At 44.7% G+C, this 26,478-nt stretch overlaps 1 protein-coding gene across 2 annotated transcripts; it reads right to left on the reverse strand.

The window, feature by feature from the left end:
* Positions 1-25,250, reverse strand: HNRNPUL1 (heterogeneous nuclear ribonucleoprotein U like 1). Of its 2 annotated transcripts, none has more exons than XM_078870582.1 (14): positions 24,382-25,250; positions 19,815-20,061; positions 18,913-18,983; positions 18,544-18,683; positions 17,101-17,200; positions 15,989-16,101; positions 15,121-15,384; positions 13,600-13,722; positions 12,913-13,041; positions 6,538-6,706; positions 5,755-6,069; positions 4,727-4,890; positions 2,332-2,523; positions 1-1,616 (listed from the first exon to the last, which is right to left on the reverse strand). In XM_078870582.1, the coding sequence occupies exons 1-14, from the start codon at positions 24,959-24,961 to the stop codon at positions 1,512-1,514; spliced, it is 2,712 nt and encodes a 903-aa protein (XP_078726708.1). In that variant the 5' UTR covers positions 24,962-25,250; the 3' UTR covers positions 1-1,511. The 2 variants fall into 2 exon arrangements, with proteins under 2 accessions (XP_078726708.1, XP_078726707.1); XM_078870581.1 differs by having other exon boundaries at positions 1-1,619; positions 24,382-25,249.
* Positions 25,251-26,478: the final 1,228 nt, after the last annotated feature.

Below are 26,478 nucleotides of genomic sequence, written 5' to 3' on the forward strand. Positions count from 1 at the left end.
TATTCTCAGAAATTGTTTATTACATGGTTGTCATCAATACATGGATATTCTTTGTTCCTACGATAATTCCACACGGAGACCCCTATAAAATGCATTTCATAGGCACAGCAGGGGTGGTTCAATTCAACGGTTCAACAGACACACAGTTCCACCGTGCGCCCACGACCAGCAACTGTTGGTGGAATTGCTTTGGTATCTACATGATGTGTGCAAGCTGTGTCGGCTGCCCAAAAAGTGTAAACCTGCTGTGAGCAATTTTTTTCTATCAGTGCAATGGTAATTGCGATATCCATCTTCATTGTTTCGCTCGCCTTTGCTACAAACACAAGCTACAGAAATTCAAGAAACACACCAACAAAAAAAATGGGCTTATTGGAGGTTTAATAAAGATGTATAAAGTACAAAACCTTCTGCAAAAAAAGGAAACCAATGTGTACAACTTGTATCCCAAGTCAAATACCTACACCTGCTCTACTGTCGAATGGCAGTGTGAACCTTGCTGCTAATATAGAATTACAGCAAAGAGCATACTGAATTTTGCCTGAGGCCATAAAAAAACAATACATGGGTTCTTCTCATCAGCTTGACTGAATTTTCACAATTCAACACGTTACATTTTGCATGAAAAAAGTGCAAAAATAAAATATTGGAATTGTCTAGCAAAGAAGGTCCAACAAGCATTCACAAGCTACCTGAAGCAGAATACACAAGCCAATCAACAAGAGCAGGCTCATTACTCTCAACACTAACAATTATCTTCGGTGTACAGTTTGTGAATGAACGAACCGCACAAGCAGTACAAATGATAAAAAAGCAAAAATCGATGCACGCTGGGGCCTAATGAGAACCAGACAGAGGGGATATTACTTTTTACGGCCCAACAATGCTTCAACACATGGGTACTATGCATAATTTCGACACAGCACACGGTAAAATCACAACTGTTAAGAATGCAGGGGGGCTGGGGGGAGGGAAAAGGGTAGGGAGGGAACTGTAAAATAAACGCTGCCCAAAAATTAAAAGCTGTGTGTAGATACATCGTAGATTATCAAAAGCAATGTGGCAGCTCTGTTACACCATGGATGAAAACATGTGTCAGCCAATTCATTAATTAACTTTCAACGAATTGGTGAACAGGCTGGGAAGTTAAATGTGACAACTGTTAAGTACGCATAGCAGATTTAAAACACTGGGTTTTCATTTTTCCGGACAAGTCAGGCCCATAATAAGCGTAGGATGAAGAGGTGGGAAGCGGGCATGGGAAGGTTGTGTGTGAAACTGTGGGCCGAGTGTTTAAAACCTTCGCTTATCAACCACGCACACAATGGAACACCTTCCTGGCTAAATATCCCACACCTGTTTTGCAAGCTTACAAAAAGGGCTCGCACAATTCAGCAGGAGGGGGATATTTTCTCTGCTGGTGCTCCATCTGAGGTGGGGAAGAAAGAAGCAAGTTGCAGTGGAGTCTCAACTTCCCCCAGCCTGGTCTCGAGCACGCAATGTGGCCCCTTTCACTGGCTGGAACCACTGCCAGGATTGCTGTAGTTTCCGTAGTTGCCGTAGTACTGATTCCACTGGCTCTGGTTCTGATAGTACTGGTTCCACTGCTGGGCATACTGCTGCACACATCGCAAAAGAAAAAACCGATGAAGTTCAGAGAAGGAAAAAAAAACACTTGCTGCTCAGCTTAAAAAAAATCACGTGACACTGACGATAAAATGTATTTCCAGTCCAAGACGTAGAAGTAGCTACATTAAACGTGCACAAGTGGACATTCAGAGGTATCATAACATATCCGAATGTGAACATTTTTCAAAAACAAAAATTAAGTGTGCTGTAAATCTGCTATTCCTATCAACATTAGGATGTTTTGAGTAAGTCAATGACTTCTAAGCGTGCTTTAATACATCAAGGTATGCTTTTTTCTCTTTGTGGTCCATTGTGACATTAATGTTGGGCATAAATCAATTAAATATGCAAATTAAAGGTTCCAAATAAGGATAATGTTTTTTTTCTCAATACCACATTTTTTATATCCTTTTTATCTAGCTTAAAAATGGCTACAGATTACATTTGCTCACATCTGGGTGGGCTTGTAAAAATTTGAACAGGGATGGGAAAAAAATGCAGAAAATAAAAAAGGGATAGAATATTTTAAAAATAACGTCCTGTTATGCATTGCTAAGGAAACATTTGGTGGTCTGTTTTTTTATTTTCACTCAGACCTTTCCGTATTCTGGACGCAAGCGGTGGTAAAGTTGTTGGTCATAAGTTAAATTTCAGAACTTCTTGACATGACCAAGGGCGGAAAGCCCACCAGGCACCACTCACCTGCTGCTGCTGCTGTTGCTGTTGTTGCTGCTGGTACTGTGAGCCATATCCTGTGCCGGAGGCGCTGTATGCCTGCGCCGTGCTAGTACCGTAGCCAGTCTGTTGCCCATAGCCCCCGTAATTCTGTGCGCCGTAGCTGCCGTAGTTCTGGGCACCGTAGCCCTGAGCCCCATAGCTCTGGGCTCCATAGCCCTACGGACAGCGCAATCATGTCAACATACAGAGTTTAAAAGAAAACAACAAATTTCACTGTTTTAAACAATTCCCAAAGTTGCATGTATCCAAAGCAGTGTAGCAGGATCAACTTGTTGCTGTAAATAATAAATGCAGATTCACCTCGAAAAGATTGTCTAACTGGCTCCACCCTGAAAGTCTTGCACTCCAGCTACGAGCTAAAAATCCCTCATCCTCCACCTCCAAGCTGATGGAACGTGGCTTGCTTGCTTGCCGGAAATTTCCCCATTATCGACACCAAACTGCCTCCAGAATAAGCTGGATTTCGTAGAGGCGTTATAACAGATCGTTGCCTTCACCACCCTAATTGAAACTAGTTTGCAGCTTCAACTGCAAACTGGGATAGCAACGATTGACCTCTCTGTTGCCCGTGACACCATTCGGCATCATGGTGTGCTGCTGCTGAAATTGGCCAAAATCATCAGATGCCATTCTACTGTACACCTAATCGACACGATACTCGGGGACTCCACCTTCATGGTACACCTCGTTGGTAAACACAACCACAAGAGATATTTGAATGGCCTCTGTAACTACACCGGAAATATTTAAAAAAATGATGTGACCTGCCATGTACATTATTTCGTAAGTTAATATACGCAGATGACAAACCTCGAATACACTGCTATTATTCTAACAGTTGATCTAACTTTATTGGAGGCATATTAACACCTCTGGAGACTGACCAAATAGTTCCAAAACTACAAGCAATTTCCACTTGAAGAATCGTGCAGCAAATGCCACCCTTGACGTGTCCCTTCTGTGCACGATGACCTCATTTCAAGATGTCTATGGGTTGTCATGGACAGAAGCCAGACCCCCCCCCTTCAAGCCTCACATAAAACAGAGATGTGAAAAGACCGAAGCAATAAATTCGCCCTGCAACAGAAGCCTGCAGCAATGAGCTTGGGGAGCCTCATCTGAAGTGCTGCTAACTGACGCCCTCTCAACTCATCTACTAGGCGGCAGAGAATTGTGCTCCAGCCTGCTCCGGGAGCTCGTACACAAAACTGCTCTATGCACCATTAAATAATGCAATGTGCATCATAACCAGAATACTGAAACCGACACCAATCCCCTGGGGCTCCCTGTTCTGGCAAACATTATTCCAAACATCCACAGACATGCAAACTGCATTCAGGGGTATTACACGTCTTCTTGCCAATGACAACCTACCCATCAACCGAGAACTCAACAATGTTCCTTTCCGCCAACTCAAGTCCTGATCCCCCTTCTGGGAACATGCCGTCACCGTCCTAGAATCTCACCCAGAGCTAGAAGAATACTGGCGTTAAGAGTGGAACATCCAATTCAAGAAGCAAACACCACACTTCCCGTCTCTGACATTCCTCGAAGAATCTGGTTTACAATCAACCGCATCAGAACATCAACTGGCCAATGAGCACATCTCCTTCATAAATGTGCAATTAAAAGACAAGCCGCAGTGCGGTGTGGCCATGCCACAAAAACTCAAGACCAAAAAGTAAACAACTGTCTGCACACCCCCCCCCCTTCAATGGAGGAATAGTAAACCTGCGCAAAATCTCTCCTGAAGCCCTCTCATGTATGTATGTATGCTGATCCTCTTTCGCACCGTACACAGCCAACCATGCCAATCCCATGGTTAGCAGACCAACAATGGCATTTAGTTCCTCAACATATTGCCATAACCAAGAAAAGAATAGCTCCTGCACTGTAGAAGCCATTGATGTTTTAAAATTTCCCAGCAAGCACTGGGCTTCAATGTTGCCTATTCCCACAAAGCATCATGTTTGTTCATGTTTTTATATTTTGAATGTTTGGCAGTCATATTGCAATGTCATATATATATTTATTTTCCTCACAAATCTTCAAATAAAATATTCTAATAGTCCATGATATCTACAAAAATAGATCTCTTTTTTGTTTTGTTTGCATTTGCGATAGCTTCTGCTGAAACCCTTCAACCCTCGCCAGTGTGGAACAACTTTCCTTCACCATTCAAAGATCGACTATTTTGCTCAGCATTGTCAGGATTCCCCACTGCAAGAGATGTATTGCACAGTTGCCAAAAGTGCTCAAGCGTAGATATATTTTAAAGTGGAACACAATTCCATATTAGATACTTTATGACCAAATACATATTTGTTAATGTAAATAGTGCAAACAAGTCATTGCCCACCTGGCCATAGCTTCCTTTGTAACCACCAGCGTTGCGGCTTTGGCTGTAGGTGCCCGCTTGGTTGCGGTTGTACCCTCCACGGTTGTTGTAGCCACCACCACCAGCAGCAGCAGCAGCAGCGACACCACTACCACCACGATTGTTGTAGCCACCACGGACATAATCTACAGGAAGATATTTACACATTACAATGGATGAACATGAACGCACACACAACAAAAACAGCACACTGTGTGCAACCAAAAAGATGAGAATACGAAGCACTGCGCCACATCACCAGTGCAGTGTTACACGACTCCAAAAGGGACTGCAAAAAATGCACAAACTTCACACCAGGACACTAAAAAAAAGTTTCTGCTTCCGCTTACGTTCCGATGATGTACATCATCAAAACGACACCAGAAAAACTTAAATAAACTATCGGCACTGAGGCTCCCACAAGGCCATGGCGGGAAAGTGTGGCAGTTTGGCACCAGCTATCGTGCAGTGTGGTCGTGTCACGATGGTTCTCCGCGGCGAGTACAATGTTTTTAAAAACATCGGCGCTATGCCTCTCAAGCAACTTGCAGACAACTTGGAATGGCAAACGGTTAAAATAAGGGCGATCAGGGCACTCAAACAAATTCCTTGAGTGAGCAGGAGAGCAATACATTATTCAATCCCTCTGTGCAATGCTTTGAGCATAGTGCCCTTGTAAGCATACATTTTATCCAGTTACTCTGGATTCAAACCCATGACTCATTGAAAATCGGCTAAACATTCGAATGCATGATCCTCCTAAAAAGCCTTGTGACTCACCAAGGCTTTTCGGAGTATTTTATTTCTTACATATAACCAAGAGATAGCGCTAAAACCCTTCGAAATGTACATTACCGACAACCACTAGCAACACATTGCGTGTACCCATGAGCGGAAAAACCAAGGATACTTGCCGCTAGACCTGGGGCAAACAAAATAAGCGTTATCTTCAAGCCACCAACTTTCACAATTCAAACGGTGTGCAGTGCATCCCACAACCCCCCACTTACTGGAAACACCACGTGCGTTGTTGCCTCCACGATAGCCACCCCCACCACCACGCTGGCCTCCAAATCCGCCGCTAGTGGAGTTGCGGAATCCACTGTTACGGTTATCGAAGCGGTTGAAGCCACCGCTGCCACCGCCACCACGGTTCCGGAAGCCGCCCTGCCCACCACGATTGTCGAAGCGTTTCTGTGGGGGCGGAGCAGCCTTGCGGCCCTCCTCACGGTACACCGCCACCAGCTTTTCCGCTTCTTCCTTTTGCAACTCGACGAAGACCACTTCGTTCAAGAAATCCGACGCCTCCGGGAGTGTGAAGTTGGCTGGTTCACAGGCGAGTGGGCCGATGGGTAGGCCGATGGGCAGGCGAGTGAGACAGACAGAGACAGAGAGGGGGGATGGGAAACGAGATCAGCACTTGCGAAATGGGCGGGCGCCAACTCACTGGCGGCGCGCGTGTCGCCGCGTCAATGCGCTCATCGCACGCGCATCCACCCAGCGTTGGCAATTCAGAACACAAAAAATTTGCCATGCCAGGGATACTGGCATTAATTTTAAAATAAATACAAAGGAGGGGAAGGGAATTAAAAAGTCATTACCTTTACAAAATAAATATTCAAGAGCAAATTGCAGGGTAAGATATAAAAGTAGCAGAAGTGGGGGGAAAGAGGAAGCGTTTTTTTAAGGAGAGAGGCTGTTTGGTGCAAGTGATAAAAAAACAAAACAAAAATGATGGCACTTGTGTTTTTTTCCCTTCCAACTTGCTTTAGCAGTGTTGTCCAGGGACCTACCTTTCATCTCTAATACAGCAGAATCTGGGACCTCCTTGCCTTCCTCGACAGTGCGCTTTTTTGAGCGGTCTTTTAAGTCCTCATCCGTAGGACAAATTACAATAGCCTTGCGTTGAAAACCTTCAAAAGGACGCATTTTTCGCCTCTGGGCTGATCCATAAACATTTGTCTATCAACGGCGAGAAAGAAGAATGTAAGAGACATTAATTCAGTTACTGGGGTTTGGTTTTGGTCTGCCGTGCGATGCCCGAAGCCGCCTGCCTGCAATGACGACATAAGCGCAGACAGGTTTTGGACATCTTACAACGATCAGCATCAACGGCAAAGCGGGCGCATCACAGCAGTTGTCTCTCCCTAGCCCACACTCACCTGGCCACAGATAAGATGTCGATGGGCGCTTCCATCTGAACCAGATATAGGCGCCTAAGGTGATCTGGAAGGAGAGCACTAAACAGGCACTAGTGATAGATGTCTTCTATTCTGATAGCCAGTCCTACACTGGCAATGCATTTTCAGCCTGCACCTGCCCCCTTCTTTGTAAGAGCTAAAGTCTTCTATGTGTGTGGAGGTTTAAGAAAACATAGGCTAAGGAAAGCGGGGCCATTCACCTCTAATACTATTATTGCTATAAACTGCCTTGAAAAAACACAATGCCTCAACAGGTGTAGTAACCATTCTGTACCACGCAAAAACATGGATCTCCAAAATGCATTTTTACAAAGAGCATCCACAGCGCCCTACTAAGTTTGTTCATTCTCTGGTTATAGTCGACTAAATGCATGTGAAGGCAAAGGACATTTACCTTAAGATGTGTGAAGTATTTCAAAATCTGATTAAAACAAGTGACAACTCAAAATGTCTCAGCCATGCTACTATTAATATCCAGGTGACGCAGTAAATGTGAACACTTTCAAACCATAGTACACCACAGAACATGTCTAAATCCTTGCTCTGCTGTTTGCCATGATCAAACACATGTAGTATGTGCAACTGTGGTCTCAGCAGGATTAAGATCAATCCCACCACCTGCACTCAGCCAGTGCTCCAGACTAAGTGCCCTTCAGACAACCAACAAACGATATTCACGAAAACACGTCAATCCTAGAAACCGCCCTCATATCAATACTATTATGACAATGTAATCCAAAATTAGGTACATTCAACAACAGATGCAGCTGCTACGCCCTTTCCAAACGATACTGCATCTCAACAGCCTCTCAGCCGATTCCAAATAAAGAGATATCACCAAAGGTGTCATAGCTACAGATAAAGTGCTTCCATTGCCTATGTTGGCTGGGACCATGACTCTGTCACATATCAGTACATCAACAATTTCTGGGGTTCTATCCGAAATTAATTGATTACTTAACTTAAAGCAGCAGAAAAACACTAACAGCATCTCAAGGACATGTTTAAAATACGGAGACAACTTCTATAAAATTACCTATGCCAACCAAGTGTGTGCATGTCACCTTTTAGTTAACGCATAAGGCTATTTTGTTAAGCTATCATTTGTGGCCAGGTAGCTTCTGAAAAATAAGTTAATACCTCAGTGGCCTTCGCCTAGTAGGACGGGGATCGTTTAGTTTGATTTGTATGTTTTGGGTGATTTGTTTGCTTTTTCTGTACTTTGCACTCTCGTTTTTTCCGCTCCAACTGGACATCCGTGAAAACGATATTTTATAGCTCATCGGATTCCTCCAGTATAAATATTCTGATTCTGACTATTTTTAGAAGCCAGAATTAACATGAATTGATGAGCTTAAGTTGTTCAGCAGGAGCTGTCAAATTTCTTGTATGAGATTCTATTCACATGAAATCATGTAGACAGGACTTTGATGTTGTGTACCTGTTTAAACAAACGATGCCATTTGAACCCGTTCCGATTACGTACGCGTCCGTCATCAAAACCAGAAGAAAACGCAAACAACTATCCGTACCAAAACTCCCTCCTCCCACAAGGCCATGTGGGAGGGCCTGGCAGTTTGGCGCCAGCTATCGTAGAGTGCGGTCGTGTCGCGACAGTTCTCCGAGGCGAGTACAATGTATTGAAAAACAACGGCGCTACTATGCCTCTCTAAATAAAATTAACGCAGAGCCACTTGCTCGTTCCGAGATTCAGACGTCATGGAGACACCCACTCTGCAACTAGCAGACGTCTCAGAATGGGAAATGGTTCAAATGAGAACGACAAAAGTACCCAACCAAGTATATGCAGTGATCATCATCATTATTATATGCAGTGATCTTTCAGTTCAACAAGACCGCTGAATGCCGTTTCTAAATTAAGAGCCTTTGAAACAATGGCCAGCGTAGGGTAGGACGTGAAATAAGTACGGGTAACGCAACATTTTGGACACCAAAATGTTACTTGTCTAAAAAAACTTCTTGATGCTGGACTCGAGTAAGCTGGAATTTGGATAAATCCACAAAGGCTACCAAAGACAAATACATTTCTCAAAAACGAAAACCACTTTGCGTAGCGGCCGGATACAGCGTGTGCTTATGGACAAGGTAACCCCCGACTTGCGACCCCCTACTTATTACAACCTTTCTCATAGTCAGTAAGACCCTCACAGTAACGGCCAAAACTCGTATCTATGACTGCCTAACGACTGCTAACGACGTCGAGTTGATTGGCAATGAGTCTGTGCATGTCATGCGCAGACTCAGTGTCGAATGGTGCTGAAATGTGATGCACACGCAGATTTTCAAATGTGTTTTTTTATGTTTGTGAAAGTTAGGTTTTTTTCATTCATTTTCGTGGTAATTTTTGGTATTTTTACGGTATGTAATGGGTTTCCAGGAACAGAACCCCAATATATAACATTGCACCTAAGGGAAATAAGGGTTTGACTTCCGACGTCTCGACCATCGTCGAGGAACCAATTAGATCATAGGTGCAGGGGGGGGAATCACGTGTACTCGCAATTATAAATCACTTTCATCTGCTGTACGGAATTGTGATTGAATGCACTTGGGACACCTTAGTCATCCTTGTGCTTTACGAGGGCTGCCACCATTCATTTTACGATATACAAAAAACTGAAACAAACGTGTCATTATTGGCTCATTTATTGGGATTTTGTCCGTTTCTTGGATTACTCTTTCTTTGGTTTAATAATAATCAGTGCGATTTCTGGTTTTAAACCCTTGCCTATCAGCTTTAATAATTGACATTTGTCCGGGACATTTCATCCATAGGTTTAGGAATCGGCCTGCCAAATTTTCTTCAGTATCATGGTGACCCGGATTAAACTGAAATAGAATGACTGAACTAAAGTAAGAAATGTTTGCTATAAATTTTGAAATATTCCAACTAAATATTTTGCCAATTGTCTTGACATAGTGGAATGTTTGTAATTAGACGTCAGTAATTATTATTACCTTTCAGTATGCTGAACTTCCACCATGACCATAAACGCTACCCCCCTCAATTTAGTGCCGCAGTGTCGAGATGTGAACTACCTCATCTGGTATGAAGGAGGTCGTGGATTCGATCCCGACCAGGACGCCTGCTGTATTACTTGGAGTTTGCGTGTCGTTCTCATCATTATCACGGTGGCTAGGAGATGCTAACTACCTCATCTGGTATACAGGAGGTCGTGGGTTTAATCCTGATCCGAACGCCTACTGTATATTTGGAGTTTGCATGTTCCCCCTGTGGTCGTGTGGATTTTTCTCCGGATCCTCCCGTGTTTCCCTCCCCATTTAGAAACAGGCATTTAGTGTACTTGGCTGCTATAAATTTCCACTTGATAATCCACTTCGTTGAGCTATCATAGCCAGGTCGCTTCTGAAAGAGCTATATAGCGCAGTGGGCCTTACCTGGTAAAATAAAAGTTTTTTAGTTTAATTGGTTTCGCTGAGATTTTATGTATTTTTAGATGCCACAAATTGTAGAGTTCATGTTGTTTGGCAGGTGCTTTCCTATTTCGTCACTGTAATGCTATTTATATCTACATCATTTCTGGAAGGAACAAAAAATCTACGCAATTAACGTTCATGTATGTATGTTGAACTTCTCTCACACCGTAAATAACCAACAGTGCTAATCGGAGGTGCTAATTTAAATGTTCATAAAAACTACAATTTAGAACATTAACGGCCTCATCGCCAACGTGAATATAAAGGTCTGCTACTTTAAGTAATGTTCAAGGAATTTTTTTAATTCGATCAAGTTTGACATGCCTCCAATGCATGTGTTATGCATTTTAATCTAGATTGAAAAGCAGAGCAACGCACACAGATTAACTACAGATAAAGTGCTTCCATCGCCTATGTTGGCTGGGACGATGACAGAGTAATGACAGAAAGGAACACTATAATCTACATACATAACCAGACATGTCCACCAAGCTGAAAACATGTTTCAGTACTAAATAATAATCCAAAGTATGCCATTTATATTTGATTACCTACATCTTAAGCAAAACAACCACAGGCTAACCATTATATGGACATTGAGAGACCTTACACAGGATAATTGCATAAAAAAGTACTAAAAAAGACCACGGATGTTAAACCATCTCAAGTTCGAAATGGAAACATGAGCGCATTCCCACTGCATTCAATCACTACATCTACCTAGGGATAAAACACTAAAAGAGAATTAAGGAAAGTTCAGGGATGGATAATGAGTGTACTTACCTGGTTCCACTTGCAAATCCTACATATTCAAGAGCCGGGGTTATAATAAAGAATAAAAAATGACTTACCTCCTATACTCACCCCTTCCCTTTGCAGCACAACTAAGGACTCACACTTACCTTATGGCCCATCTTGCTGGCACTGAAAACGTAACTGTTAGTCAGCTCTTACCTTGTACTTACATTTAACAAGACAACACAGTCTGCCCATCACCTACGAGCGTTTTTGTTAAATTCAATGTTACCAAGTAGCAGGCTTCCTTTACTCACCAGCGGTGCATTTACTTTACGCCATCAGCATTTAACGTCGCTCGACTTGTTCTCAGTCCATTTAGGAACTGCACGTACTAAGTGCCGCGTGTTACAGCGATGCGCCAACGCGTCACGTTCCCGCGCGAAACATTTACAACATGGCAGCGTGTCAAAAGTTCATTTGCGTTACTCGGCGACGCCAATGCATTTCAGTTCATCGCGTGTGCACTATTAAAACATTGCGTTGCAAGCACAGAACAAGAAGCAAACCTCAAGTACAGTCAGGCAAGTCAAAATATATAAACCTGTAACGTGAAAATATCAAGGCAACTACGAAACGCAATCTCTACCCTGTCACAACACATGATCCTCCGATTCGCATGGTTGGCTACGTTTGGTGCGAAACAAGTTGAACATACATACAAACAAACATCCTACGTGGCCACATGGTCCATATCATTAACAGACATTAAGGGGGCAAACAAAGCAGTAGTTCCCAAGCCCTCTGCAAACCGGTTAACACACAGTACACATTCAATGCCCAGCAATTTAAAGCCACAGATACATCCCCTCTCTCACAATTGGGCAATGTTTCTAGCCTTCAGTTGATTGCGTGAACCACAGGGCTAAAATTAAGTGATTCGCAAATTGCCAAGAACACTTTTTTCTAAACTGCCATTAAACGTTTAACTTTGTCTTCTATTCAAATAAGCGCAGCCATATTCGATATGCGTATATGACACAGGGGAACACTTCGTCTAAGAATGCATGACAAGACTAGCTAACAGAAATATAAGTGTTTAAAATACATGACACTTCATTTAAAGTTTCAATAAAGATGAATACAAAAGGCTGGGCAGCTTGTGCAGTGCTTTAACCAGGCGTATGAGGGTCTGCGAGGCTTAACAACAACATCAGCCAGGAGGAGTTCACTGGATAGCCATTGGCTGAAACTGCATGATGATGCTATATTTAGCAATAACCACTCAAAGTGTCCTCGTGATTACAAAATATGCAATATCAGTGGACTGTGAAGAAAATTGCACGATGTCTTAATGGAGGATGTCCACACAAATAGTATGTCTAACCGATTGATGTTTGCTATACATATTCTATTACTGGCCTTAAACTTGGAAAAGAATACACTCCACTTCACGGTGAAAGTGATAACATTGTCACATCAAAAGAGAAACCATGAACATCCTTAGCCAGCAACCAAAATCCTAATGCCACATACCCTGTTGCGCAATTGTGTTAAAATCATTCTACCCCTCCCCGCAGCAGTACCACGGAACAATGCTATCACGTTGCAATGAGATGTCATCCTCAATGGAAATCCAATCGACACCGAGGCTCCTGCCAAGCACTACCAAGCGAACCCACCCCCACGCCCACTAGCAGATAGCTGACGACGTTTGGCATGAATCTCAGGCGCTAGACAGTGTGTGGCCCGCACGAACGCGCGCGGGCCTACCTGGTCCAGGATGTAGTTACGCCGTTTGCGGGCAGCGATCTGCAGCAGGCGGTTGAGGCAGTGCGTTGCCTCTTGGATGAGAACGTCCCAGCGGCCCGCGTAGTTGCGCTGCCGGCGGAGCCCCATGATCTACACATGGGGTGGGGAGAATATTCATTTTAAAAGGAACCACATAAAGCAGTGATGTGTGTGTTGAGCTTCTTTTGCACTGTACACGCAGCCAACCGTGCTAATCGGAGGTGCGAAAGCAGGTGACATATTCGTGACATCTTTACATTACTTCCATATAACTTAAATACACCAAGGATATTAATATTAACAGTTAAAAGCAGAGTATTCTACTGCATTGTCAGATCTGCATAAAAGGTTTTGTGTTCATGAATGATTCTTAAAAGAAAACTAGAATTGCGACAATATACTTTACATTTACAAGTATCCTAAATTAAAGACTACTTCAAGAGATAAGTCAACTTTAAACATTTCATGCATCTACTTTTCTGGCTGAATGACAAATCAGCCAGTTCCAGAAAAATGCACTGGCTTCAATACACATCTTTTTACGGCACTCAAAATAATCACAAAATCCTATAGGTCTACTCCACAATATAAAAGTCAAGGTCATAAGATGTGAGGGAGCAAATGGCACGTATAATTATTAGTAGCATGTACCAAGACCTATAAGTTTACCTTCATCTTCTCCATGATGTTGTTGGTACCCATAATGTTGTACTTCTTTTCAGGATTATCGCGGCAGTGCTTTTCGGCCCATGTTGATTTGCCAACGCCTGGCAATCCCACCATCATCAACACCTACAACGCATACAACAGTCAGGAAAGTGTCAAGTGCTTGCCAAAACAGGTGATCTGTATCTTCATTTGAAGCTTTCGTGACTGCAGGAATCCATACTCTTTGGTTCTTTCGGTAAAGTCACGTAGGTAGAAAATAAATCACGACGTTTCGGGCGCAACACAAGCGTGACTTTACCGAAAGAAGCAAAGAGTAAGTTATCTGTATCTTCGCTGCGGCTGCTGCATATAGAGGAGGAAGACTGCAATGTCAAAATTTCACCTTGTTTCTACGAGTTAATTTAATAACTGTGAGTTAATCGTGTCACAAGGTGAAAGACACCATGATAAGACACTAAATTCTGGAAATGAGGTTTGCACGTTATGCAAGGGGATCCCCAATGAGCAAAATGGGAACAGGTGGAGGAAGTAATTGTCCCTCATGCAGGTGCAGCCCAATTCAATATATCTTGACAATGGGAAGTTGATGGCTGGTACTTTGATTCATTGTATTGGGTGTGCATGGTTTTGTAATAATGATGCAAACGCATGTAGTAGCATACCACTATTGAATTACCAAGGGAATTGACTATCAATAAATACAGGTGTAGCCTATGCTTTTGATGCATGCACTTAATTGCATGAGGAGCTATTGCTCTTAAACACTGTCATACTAATGGTCTACCCGAGGCAGTGCAGTTTTCACAGGACCAGTTTCTCTCCTTCAGGTAGTCAATTGTTTGAATTTATGAAATCGTTTCTACATTAGTCTCATAGTGTAGCACCAGCTTAACTGCATTGCAGCTCAGTGACGTGCGGTGAGGTCAATGGCTGGGGAGGCACTGGCTAGTCAGAGCCAGATTAACACCGAGGGAGGCGTGGCCTCACTGAGGGGGCGTGTCCTCACTGAGGGGGCGTGTTAGACACCCCCTCATACTCTCTGGTTCTTTTGGTAATGTCACGTAGATAGAAAAAATTAAAAAAGAAAACACGACGTTTCGGTCGCAACACAAGCGGCCGTCTTCAGTGAGGCAGATGTAATAGCTGCCTCCCCTGGTGCTTTTTCATTGCAGTTTCAGGACGAGACCAGCGAGCCTAAATATCTTTATACACATACGTGAAATAAGTTACCTGGAGTATGGAAGATACCATAATGGCAACTGGATTCATGATGCCCAACTATAAAATGCAATGGCATCATTAAGTAAAGCCTCACACATCCGTACTACTGCTTATGGCAATATTTAGAAAAACTAGTCCCCACAGATTTTCCTATTTTTTTCATTCTCAAATAAAATGCATATCAAATCACTGCACCTTGCATACGCCTGATTGTGAGCAGGGGGCTGGATATAGAGAAGCCTCTGCCTAAAAAGATTTTAGCTCTGCCCTCGTCAGCACCATCCCACGTCAGCGGGTCACCTCGCAATCGGCCTTGGTCTTGGGCCCCACGGTGCCACGGATCCTCTTATCCAGGGGCACCTCCTGGATGAACACGAAGCCCTCGGGCAGTGGGAAGAATGGCTCTTCCCTCTGTCCAAAGTTGAACTCCATGGAGCAATTCTTGGTGAGGATGTGAGGGAAGAGTGGGCGCCCAGCCAGCTCCTCCTTGTTGATCTTAAAAGCCACCCCCAGGTCCTTGCCGTTTTTAGAATGCGACAGCTCCACTTCCTCACCCTCAAAGTTCTGCAAGGAAGAGGATGAAAGAAATTATACTTGAGAGCACATCATGAATATCATAAGATCGTTTATGGCTGTGTGTATAGCGCTGAACCACAAGGCATCATGATCAATAGTAAATAACAATTAGTGGCCATCAGAGCAAAAGCACAAAACATGATCAGACCACAAAATTAGGAGGAATTTTAGGAGCGCTTTTAATTGCTGTTGTTTCAAAGAAATGAGGTTATGCAAATGGTGATAATACAGACCAAAGGTTCTCAACTTTTACATACCAAAAGAACATTTTATATTGCAAGAAAACTAGTAGCCAGGAAGACCTGCCACCCTAGGATTTGGAAGTCTGAGTGCAAGCTAACAATTTAATGGGACTTTAACCCACATTTATAAAAATGCTGGCAAAGGTAATGTAATTACAAATAATCAGATAATTCCATACACAATCGCTCAAATTTGCATCTACTGATAAACTTGAAAATTTGAGGATGTATTCATGACATTAAGATAGGGAAAATGGAGCAAACTAATGACAAGTCGCCAAGTGTAACTTTGAGATTTCAACAACACCACACAGTGGCAAAATCCAACACCAAACATCTGAGACACTTACAACAAAACATCCGATGACGTCGCCCTCACTGAACTCCTCTCCGTAGTCGTCAAACTTGCAGTCGACAGATTTCTTTGCAGAGCCTCCATAGCCATAAGAAAACTTTTCCTCTCCTGTACGATAACACAGAAACAGCACAACCAAAATAATATTTATGCAACTTAAGATTTATATAACTGTTAAACAGGCATTCAAGCTGTGTATTTAAATTATAACTAGGCACCTTGATTTACCCCTCCTCGCAATAAATGTTTACAATGCAGCAACAATTTGATCGCAGAATTGATTCTTTAAGGTCTCATTTTACCATCTCGTTTGCATTATTCTTAATTTTTCTGGCTTGCTAATACTTTTGATTCACTCATCTGATTTTAAGAGCATATTATTTACATGAATCATAATCGATGACCAACACAAGATACCTATATATATTGTGCAGTTCCACAAAAGTTTGAAGCTTCGTTAAAGAGAAAGAGGACTTAAGTCAAGGCTGAGGATCTTATTATGACAATGTTGTGGCACAGTTACAATGGTTTAATGCCAATGCAGTGACAAGTGAAATGACAGTATGCCTAATCACGATTTGAATAATTCTGTTATCATTATTCATGTCAAGACAGAGCCTAGGTATCTACAAAGCTACTTGGTTTTTGGGTTGCATAATCCTTTAGTTAAAATCAAGTTAAGCAGTGTTTAGAAATTAAAACTTTTCGTTAAAAACTAAACTATTTTTTATTTTACCAGGTACGGTCTACTGGGCTATATAGCCCTTTTTTAGAAGTGACCTGGACATAAGTTATAGCCCAACGAAGTGGCTTACCACGAGTACATTTATAGCAGAAAAACCTGAGGGACCCGGACAAAAATCCACGCGACCACATATAGAGAGAACATGCAAACTCCAAATATACAGCAGGCGTCAAGGGTCGTGATCGAACCTAGGACCTCCTCTATACCAGGCAAAGTAGTTAACATCTCATCCTGGCAGCCCCATCGCAATGTGGAGCCACTCTAAGACATTTCAAAGTGCCATTCAGCCATGCAAACACCAAAATAGAAGCAAAAATCAAGAGCCAATGCTACGAAGCTTCATAATAAAATCTGCCACAGACCTAGCTGAGTGCTGCAACTGTCCAGAGACCAGCCAACGCGAACGACGTGGGGGCAGGGCTCCGAAGACGGCAGGTGCTTCACGGTAATCTTCTCGGTCACCTGAAAAAAAAATGAGGGCACAAGGAGCACGCAAATTCAGGTAACCGGTGAATCCTGCGGACAGGGTGATTTGTGGTTTTGTTTTCCTCTCCAAAACCCAAGTCACATAAGCATTGCAACATATCCCACACACTGGGTCACGATTCATGATGTGCAATGTCACACTTTATCCACAAGGCAGCACATGACTGCATTTGATGTTTTTTTGTCCAAAAAAATTCTACCATCTTATATCAGCAGGGGTGGCCAACCTGTAACAGACAAAGAGTCAAAACGTACCCATGGGCTTCTGCAAAGAGCCAAGCGTGTATATAATTGTATATATTGACAGTTTTCGGCACAGCACGGGAAACAATAATTATTCTTTGCTACTGTGATAGTATGTTCTACATTATGCCCCTTTGATAGAGCCGCATGTGGTAGATTAAAGAGCCTCGTGCAGTTCGGGAGACGCCAGCTGGCCACCCCTGCTCTAGTGTACAGTGATGTCCTTTATTCTAAGAGGGCAGTTGATATTTACGTTCTTAAATGAGCCAGGTGAGGCCACTGAGATGATGCATTCACATTATTTAATAAGAATGAGGTCATGGCCTACTGAGAATCAATATTTCTTCATCTACTTTATTCAACATGCGAGGGCCTAAGATACATTTTTCTTCAAGCCCTAATTTACACAAAATACGTCATTATTTAATGTCGTTTATTGAACTATGAGACCACATGCAATTAAATATTTTACCATGTTATGTATTTAACTATGAAAGGCCAATGAGATGCATTACTGTTTAATGTCCTGTATGTGACTAGCTGTTAGCACACAGAGATAGGTTTTTAAACCCGTTATTTTAATGACATTCTAATACTATATATGCATTTTACTTGATAGGTTTCCCCGCGAAGCAAACGTCATCAAATCATTCATTTGGACCAGATGTAAGCCCATTTGGATTATTTTATATACTTTATTTAACGAAGGTTAAAGTGGTGGCAGAGGTTAGTAAAGTGTACTTTGAAGCCATCAACCTAAATTCAATTCCCTACAACAGCTAATATCAGTTATTGAAAATGCTTGGGGGATTAATAATCCTACATTGCACATGTATGCATGTTAAACTTCCTTCAAACCGTACGTAGCCAATCGTGTTAATAATTTAAGAACGATTATCGAATTGCTTGTGAACGATTAGAGCATTTAAGAATGCACCTACAAAATAAGACTGTTACCATGTACTTCAAAAACATGAAAAGTAACGTGGATCAGAATGGGCGCAAATAATTACATAACCCTTCTGGTTCTCTTGAGTTCTCAGCTGGTTAAAAAAAAAAATTATTTTGACTTGTACCTTCATCTCAAAGCCAACTTTCTCCTTCATCACGCCAAAGGTCGCCCGGGCACCCGACCACAGGTAGGCAAATCCCTCGAAAGTCAGTGGAAAACCACTGTATCGGTCGCGAGTCACCTTGAAGTGCAGATCTGAGTTATCTGAAAGAAGAAATATTACCATTACACTGGTTCAATTGCATGTCTTAATTGTGATCATCACAAATGTAAAAAGGCAGATTAGAATGGTGCTAAATAAATCAGAATCAGACTATTTGTTCATACTGGAGGAATCCGATAAGCTATAAAGCGCTTTTTCACAGATGTCCAGTCGGGGCGGGTCAGAACGTTACAACAATGATATTTAAACGACGATCAAAGGTGTACTTACAGGTGTCCAAGACAACCAAGGTCTCATCGATGTCTTCATCTTCATCCTCTAATGGAGGCTGCATTGATTTTCTGCGTGAACACACCAAATTCACTCAATACATACCTTAATTTACACCAGAGGTTGAGAGAATACGGAGCTGCATCATTAGTTTTGTAACAGACACATGCAATTGAAAGAACATTTTTCACCATAACAAACGGCAAAGGCTCAACCCCTTAACCATTTTCATTGACTCCAAGCCAGGCACAATGGCTCCAAAGAGCCACACCCAAATACAATTGTTTTACAATGCATGTTGCTAACAATTACGTGGACATATTTGTTCAAAGTTCAATCGACAAGCAGTAGAGATAATTCAACAACCAGCAAACAATACTCTGATAAGACAAATAAAAACAGGTTTAGCTGTCTGATCAGTGTATTGTTAAAAGCATAAACATGCAACGCTCAAAATGTTTCAACCGTCTCTACATATTAGTTTCCACACTGTAGACATCGATTGCTGCGGAAATCCCCTACATTTACAAGGAATTTGGCTGAAACTCATCGGTTCTCTAAACTTACAGTGCCAATAAGATGGTAAGCAATCATATTGTTTGTTACCAAGCATAAACAGTTCCAGACCTGCTTTGTTTCGATAATCATGGCACATGGCCTTCCAATGTTTGGCATGAGCCAGTGGCATAAAATCTACATTCCACAAACAGCAGTCACGTTAAGGTCAAACCACAATCAAAAGTTACAGAAAGTGGTGCCGATTTTAATGAACCCAAAGGCGGATTGGGAAGAATGAACCAACTGCTTAAAACTGACAACCTTCAATTTGCACAGTGGTCTTAAAAGCATACAGTTAATTATGAACAAACGAAGCGGCGCACACACACTGCAAGAACACCCACCGGTCAGAGGCTTCATCTTTGTACTCGTAGGTCGCAGCATTGGCCAAGGCCTCCTCGTGCCCGCGCTTGCGTCCGCGGGCGCCGTCGTTGCTTTCATCTGCCTCGTTCTTCACGGCTTCGACTTTCGCGCCGGCCTCCGCGCTCGCCGCCGCTGCTGCTGCTACTGCGCCTTCTCCCGCCCCCTCCGCTGCCGCGTCTTTCTCCACCTTCACGGCGACTTCGGGCGCGTTCACAGCCTCCTGCTCACCTGCAACGTTTAAAAAATGCACGAAGCATGTTACCAGTGATTAGATTTGTTATTTTTTTACTTTGCACACCTAACCCAACTAAACTATTTACTTTTACCAGGTAAGGCCCACTGAGCTACATAGCTCTTTTTTCAGAAGTGACCTGGCCACAAATGACAGCTCAACGAACATGGCTTATCATGCGTAACTGTGTAGTGTGGTAAAATACGCGGTGCGCACTGTTGGCCAAGGGCAACTGAGGGCAGGCAGGTGCGTGCGTGCAACCTTACGTTGCACCTCATTAAGGGGAGAATCGGGTGCAGACGGGGTCGGCCGGGGTTGCACGCTGACACCGGAGGTGTTGCCAGAGAGACGTACGATAAGGGGTGATTGATGCCAGACAGGCGCTAGACAGGCACTAGCCTGTCTGGCCCTAAAGAGACACAAGGCAGGAACTGGATAATTGGGAGGATATGAGGAGGCGCGTGAGAGCGGAGCGGGAGTTCGGGTTGCTGGGACCAAGGTGAAGAAATCTCGCCTCTGCCGCTCAAGCCAGGGACGGATCTCAACCCTCACGAGTCGCCGGGCGGGTGATGATTGATCCCCCCGCCCGGATCGGACGAGTGAGTGGGTCTGAGGGAACGTAGGCGAGGGCAGCGGCGCAGAGTGAGGGAAGCTGTGTGCAAGCCTCTGTGTGAGCGCTGCTGTGTACAAGCCTCTGTGTGAGCGCTGCTGTGTACAAGCCTCTGTATGAGCGCTGCTGTGTACAAGCTCTGTGTGAGCGCTGCTGTGTGCAAGCCTCTGTATGAGTGCTGCTGTGTGCAAGCTCTGTGTGAGCGCTGCTGTGTACAAGCCTCTGTGTGAGCGCTGCTGTGTACAAGCCTCTGTATGAGCGCTGCTGTGTACAAGCTCTGTGTGAGCGCTGCTGTGTACAAGCCTCTGTATGAGCGCTGCTGTGTGCAAGCTCTGTGTGAGCGCTGCTGTGTACAAGCCTCTGTGTGAGCGCTGCTGTGTACAAGCCTCTGTATGAGCGCTGCTGTGTACAAGCTCTGTGTGAGCGCTGCTGTGTACAAGCCTCTGTATGAGCGCTGCTGTGTGCAAGCTCTGTGTGAGCGCTGCTGTGTACAAGCCTCTGTGTGAGCACTGCTGTGTACAAGCCTCTGTATGAGCGCTGCTGTGTGCAAGCTCTGCATGAGCGCTGCTGTGTACAAGCCTCTGTGTGAGCGCTGCTGTGTACAAGCCTCTGTATGAGCGCTGCTGTGTGCAAGTTCTGTGTGAGCGCTGCTGTGTACAAGCCTCTGTGTGAGCGCTGCTGTGTACAAGCCTCTGTATGAGCACTGCTGTGTGCAAGTTCTGTGCGAGCGCTGCTGTGTGCGGAGCTACCGAGAGCGAGAGCTGCTGTATGAGTGCGAAGCTGCTGAGAGGAAGAGCAGCCGCAGGCAGGTTAGCGAGGTGTAAAGCAGATAAGGGACGTTAATCAACAAGTGACCGTATAGACAGAGGAGTGCCTACAACTGGTGCAAGAATAGAGTAATAAAGTGTAAGCAGGTGACCTGTAACGTGTCCGACAGTGATTTTACAAGACACTACAAACGTATAGAAGCCAAATACTCTAAAACACATGACGTTGATTTTAAATGGAAGAAAACGCGGGAGGACCCGGAGAAAAATCCACGCGACCACGGGGATAGCATTCAAACTTCATATACAGCAGGTGTCAGGCTTGAGATTGAACCCACGACCACCTGTTTACCTGGAGAGGTAGTTAATATCTCGCCACCGTGGCACCCTGCATAAAGATAACCCCAGCAGTACAGACTACTTCAACAATAAAAATAATAATATTCGCAGTTTGTCAGACACTACGGAGTGTAATAGACAATTCTAAAAGTCATACTTTCGGACCACTGTGGTAATATTCTATGAATATGTAATTGAATGAAGCTTCAACTCTAGAATTGAATGACACATTGGAAACAAAACGTATTTCCCTATGGGGCCGTCCATAAATCACATCACGCGATTTTGGACGATTTTTGACCCACCCCTCGTCACAAAAAGTCAGACCCCCCTCAAATATGACGTCACAAAGCTGTGCCCCCCCCCCAAAAAAACATGCATCAAATCGCTTTAAACTATTGTCATTGTAGTGCGTATTTAATGTGGCGCTGCACTCTGATGTTGTAAGAGAAAACATTTATATAAAAAAGTATATTTAATTAAGTAGAACGTGTTGTCTATTTATTTAACGTTGCTCATTTTGATGTGACGTCTCATTTCTCAACCCTCCCCCCCATCACACATCGTCACAAATGTCTCACCACCCCCCCCCCCTAGGTACATGACGTCATTTATGGACGGGCCCCTATAAAAATCAGTGCCGAAGGTTTCGTAGCTAAGTCTTGCGTTCCATTTCTATAACTCAAGCAGCCAAAAAAGTGAGATGTGTAAACAAAGCCCACGAATTATGCACTAAGTTAAGCACAATGCGTGTGCTCGTGAACACAAACGCCACACTACATTAATATACCGGTCATAAAAAACACAGTCGAGAACAAACCACGTTGACACAGGAGGACCCATATACATTCGCTCAGTCAACATCTCACACTGTACATCACACACGCAGCACCCTAGCACTGTATTACAACTCCCCCCCCCCCATCTCAATCAATACACAACAGCGACACAATTACAAAGAGACACAATTCGCAATTCAAAAGCATTCAAAAAGTTCAACGAAGCAACGAATGATTCTGGGCGAGGCCAAATTCTGCCGTAAAGCAAACGCCGTCATTAAGATGCCTTTAAATTGCGTCACAATTTTGCCTCCATTAAGGGAACCCAATATTATAGACAGCTCATAACGAGCGGAACAATACATCATAACTATAACGTAAACCCCGCGCGTTGAGCAAGACAAGCCAATGGGCCACGTGTTTTTGTTGGCTGTGTTTGCAATGAACAATGGCGGGACCACGTGCGTGGAGCCATGATGAGCAAGATACCGGGGTGCGTTGCTGATGGTGTGCTGCTGCTGCTGCTTCTGACAAAAGCCTTCACCAACCTCCTCCTCCTCCCCCTCCATCACGCGGCATTCATCAACAAAGCGATGCCCAACAAAGCGATGCCCCTTCCCCCACCCAACATTCTGCCCCGCCGGTCTTTGTGCTGTAATAGCGGGAGATTGCGTTGGTTTATTCTGTAAAGTAGTTGATTTAAGTTTGTGATTGCAAGCCAGCAACGACTTCTCGTCCACTTTCCTTCACTGCAGTTTATCAGAGTTAAGATCGTATGGTATATTAACAAGACTCGCGAAGGGGGGGGGACAGCAACTAATCAAGATAACGAACCCGAGACCATTTGCTGACTACTTAAACCTGACAGAACACGTTAAGTCTGCCGAGTATATAAACAAAGGGTCGTGCCTTGCGGCGCTTTACATAACCGGCCCACATGACACGTGCTTAGTATTGTACATTTTAAACAACCCATTGAGCCTTGCAATTGTATGTTCCTATAATAAATGTTAAGCTCATCAGAAGCACGTTGAACCACATTAAAATAAATATGCCCCCTACATAATTACGCTTGGACCACTGTTACCGTGAGCATCATCGATCCAATCGAGAAACCCACGTGGCTTCCTCTTCAACGCCTAAAATCCATCGGCAACTGCGCCAATAATCCGAGCTCCTTCATCACCACAGAAGGCTCCACACCAACACAACACCCCACCACTACACTCACCACCACCAAGTTCACCTTCACACGATCCTCATCAATACGCTTGCCACTTCCATGACCTATAACCAAGCTACTAGATCCACAAAGATCGCCCCGTGTAGTCTGTGACGATAGGAGTGATGTTGTTAACGAGCAACTATGAAGGCCGACACGTAACGAGTCAGCGCCACGCCCGGCCGCCTTTGTCTCCCTCGTGGCGATGTTTACACTGTACCCATTTTATGCCGAGTCGTCCTAGGGGCGGCCCAGAACCAGTTGCGTTCGTGGCAAATCGCACGATAACAGTTACACTATTGCTCACCATTAGCATCTACACCACCACCACCACTGTCACCAACACAAACATATCCATACACACAATTTAGTATAATTAGCAAAGCCAATTACTACTAAACCTAAACTACACCCATCAACAAAACCACCCGCGACCTCCTCCATCATCAACCACCACCTATCGTAGCTGCATTTCATCATCATCGCACGGCACGCAATTTGCTGCAATCACAACACAAGAGTGTAGTTTAAATCAGAATAGTTGCTATAACTACAATTATAATCGATCCTCTCGGTGTAAACAATCGACAACGCCAGACCTGTCTCGGGAGCCGTGCATTTTCCTCCACCTCCCGATCCATTCTCCTCCTCCTCCTGCTGCTTCTTCTTCTCCGCGTGTCCCTCCTCCTCCTGTCGCGATGGCTCCTGCTGCTCCATCGGCCCCTCGTCGTTGTCGTCTTCTACCTTATCATCATCCTCCTCCTCGTCCAATTCGTCTTTCGCCGCGTGGTTGGACGTCTCCTCGTCGCTGGTGGTGGCCACGAGCAGCGCGCCATCATCCACGGGAATTCCCTCGTCCCCATCCTCCTCCTCCGCCACGCCACCGGCCTCGTCGTCTCCCTCCAGCAGGATCGAGTCGTCCACGTCGTCGTCTCCCCCTCCTCCTCCAGCACCTTCCTCCTCGCCATGAGCCCCACCTCCTCCACCACCTCCTCCATTGCTGCCGCCGCCGTCTTCGAGGTCATCGGAGGCGAAGTCGGCGGCGGGAGGCTCCGAGTCGAGCGCCGTCTGCAGCCGCTCCTGGAGGTCGGCCTTGAGGCCTCTGGTCTCGAGGCCGCGGCGCTGCAGCTCCTCCTTCAGCTCGTTCACCTTCAGCTTCTTCACGTTGATGGAGCTCATGGTGGTGGTTGTTGTTGTTGGTGCCGCCGCCGCCGCCGCCGAGAAATTTACGGGGATTTTTTTTTCCGTTTAAATGATTTTTTTTTTTAGAGTCGTTGCAACTTTTAAGCACGTTCGACGCGTAACCACGATTGAAGTTGGGGTGAGGTAAAGTCGCTCGGTTGCGTTTCGCTCGGGGGTTTCTCTGCTGCGGATGATTTAATCGTTAAAAGTCGGCGACCATTTGCGCGCCCGAATTGACGCACGGAGACAAAATGGCCGCCGAGCGGACGGCGCGAGCCCCGCGCTCGGCTCGCTCGCCCATTGGTCGCCCGCGCCCGCAAGGCGCCGCGCCATTGGTCGACGGCGCGCGCGCGTCACGAACACGGGAGAAATTGACCAATAGGACGCCCGCTTCTCGTTTTGTCTCGCGCTCGCGAGCTCCGCCCACTGGCGATGAATCGGCGCGCGCTCTTCCGGAAGAGGATTTCATCTTCTGGAAGAAGTTTTATTTTATTTTATCTTCCAGAGTTAGGGTTTTGTCTTTCACATTTGTTTTTTTTATGTTCCAGAACATTTTATCTTCCTGAAGTTTTTCTTCCAGAACATTATTTTTTATCTTCTAGAAGTACATTTTGTATCTTCCAGAATTTTTATTTAAATATTCCAGATTTTTTTTTTATATTCCAAAATATATCTTAATCCTGCAGAATAAGTTATTTTTTTAAATCTTCCAGAAGATATTTTTATAGTACAAAATATATTTTTGATCTTCCTGCAGTGCTTCTTTCGGTAACGTGGGTTTTCATCTTCCGGAAGATATGGGGGGTCGGGGGTTACAGCGTTAAAGCCGCTACCAACACGCGTTGCTGTTGTTTTATTCTGGGCTCTTCTTCTCATTAAAGGATCTTCCGGAATGAGAAGTTAGCGGTGCACCGCGTTGCCGCTCGACAAGCAGAGAATGGGAGCCCTGCCGTGGTTGGAAGACGCCACGCGAACATCGGCTGCGCTCTTCCGGAAGACGTTGACAATGGCGCGCTGCTGACCAATCACAGCCCTTGGAGGAATGGGGCAGCGAAAGCGATGCCCCCTTGCGGCTCTGACTGCTCCCCACCGCTCACGTGACTCTTTAGCTGCCCCCCTCGTGACCCTTTGGCTGCCCCCCACGTGACTCTTTGGCTGCGCCCCACGTGACTCTTTGGCTGCCCCCCTCGTGACCCTTTGGCTGCCCCCGCGTGACTCTTTGGCTGCCCCCGCGTGACTCTTTGGCTGCCCCCGCGTGACTCTTTGGCTGCCCCCACGTGACTCTTTGGCTGCCCCCGCGTGACTCTTTGGCTGCCCCCCACGTGACTCTTTGACTGCCCCCGCGTGACTCTTTGGCTGCCCCCCATGTGACTCTTTGACTGCCCCCGCGTGACTCTTTGGCTGCCCCCGCGTGACTCTTTGGCTGCCCCCGCGTGACTCTTTGACTGCCCCCCACGTGACTCTTTGACTGCCCCCCACGTGACTCTTTGGCTGCCCCCGCGTGACTCTTTGAC

Source organism: Lampetra fluviatilis, chromosome 30 (assembly GCF_964198595.1).
Source record: "Lampetra fluviatilis chromosome 30, kcLamFluv1.1, whole genome shotgun sequence".
NCBI classification, from domain to species: Eukaryota; Metazoa; Chordata; class Hyperoartia; order Petromyzontiformes; family Petromyzontidae; genus Lampetra; species Lampetra fluviatilis.

Bases quoted from the DNA above. Each gene is read 5' to 3' on its own strand.
- HNRNPUL1 (XM_078870581.1), bottom strand. From the start codon at position 24,961: ATGAGCTCCATCAACGTGAAGAAGCTGAAGGTGAACGAGCTGAAGGAG. The intron at 15,385-15,988 runs GTAAGTGTCTCA...TCTTCCTTGCAG, and splicing joins ACGTCATCGGATGTTTTGTT to AACTTTGAGGGTGAGGAAGT. The intron at 13,042-13,599 runs GTAAACTTATAG...CCCCATGTGTAG, and splicing joins ACATCATGGAGAAGATGAAG to ATCATGGGGCTCCGCCGGCA.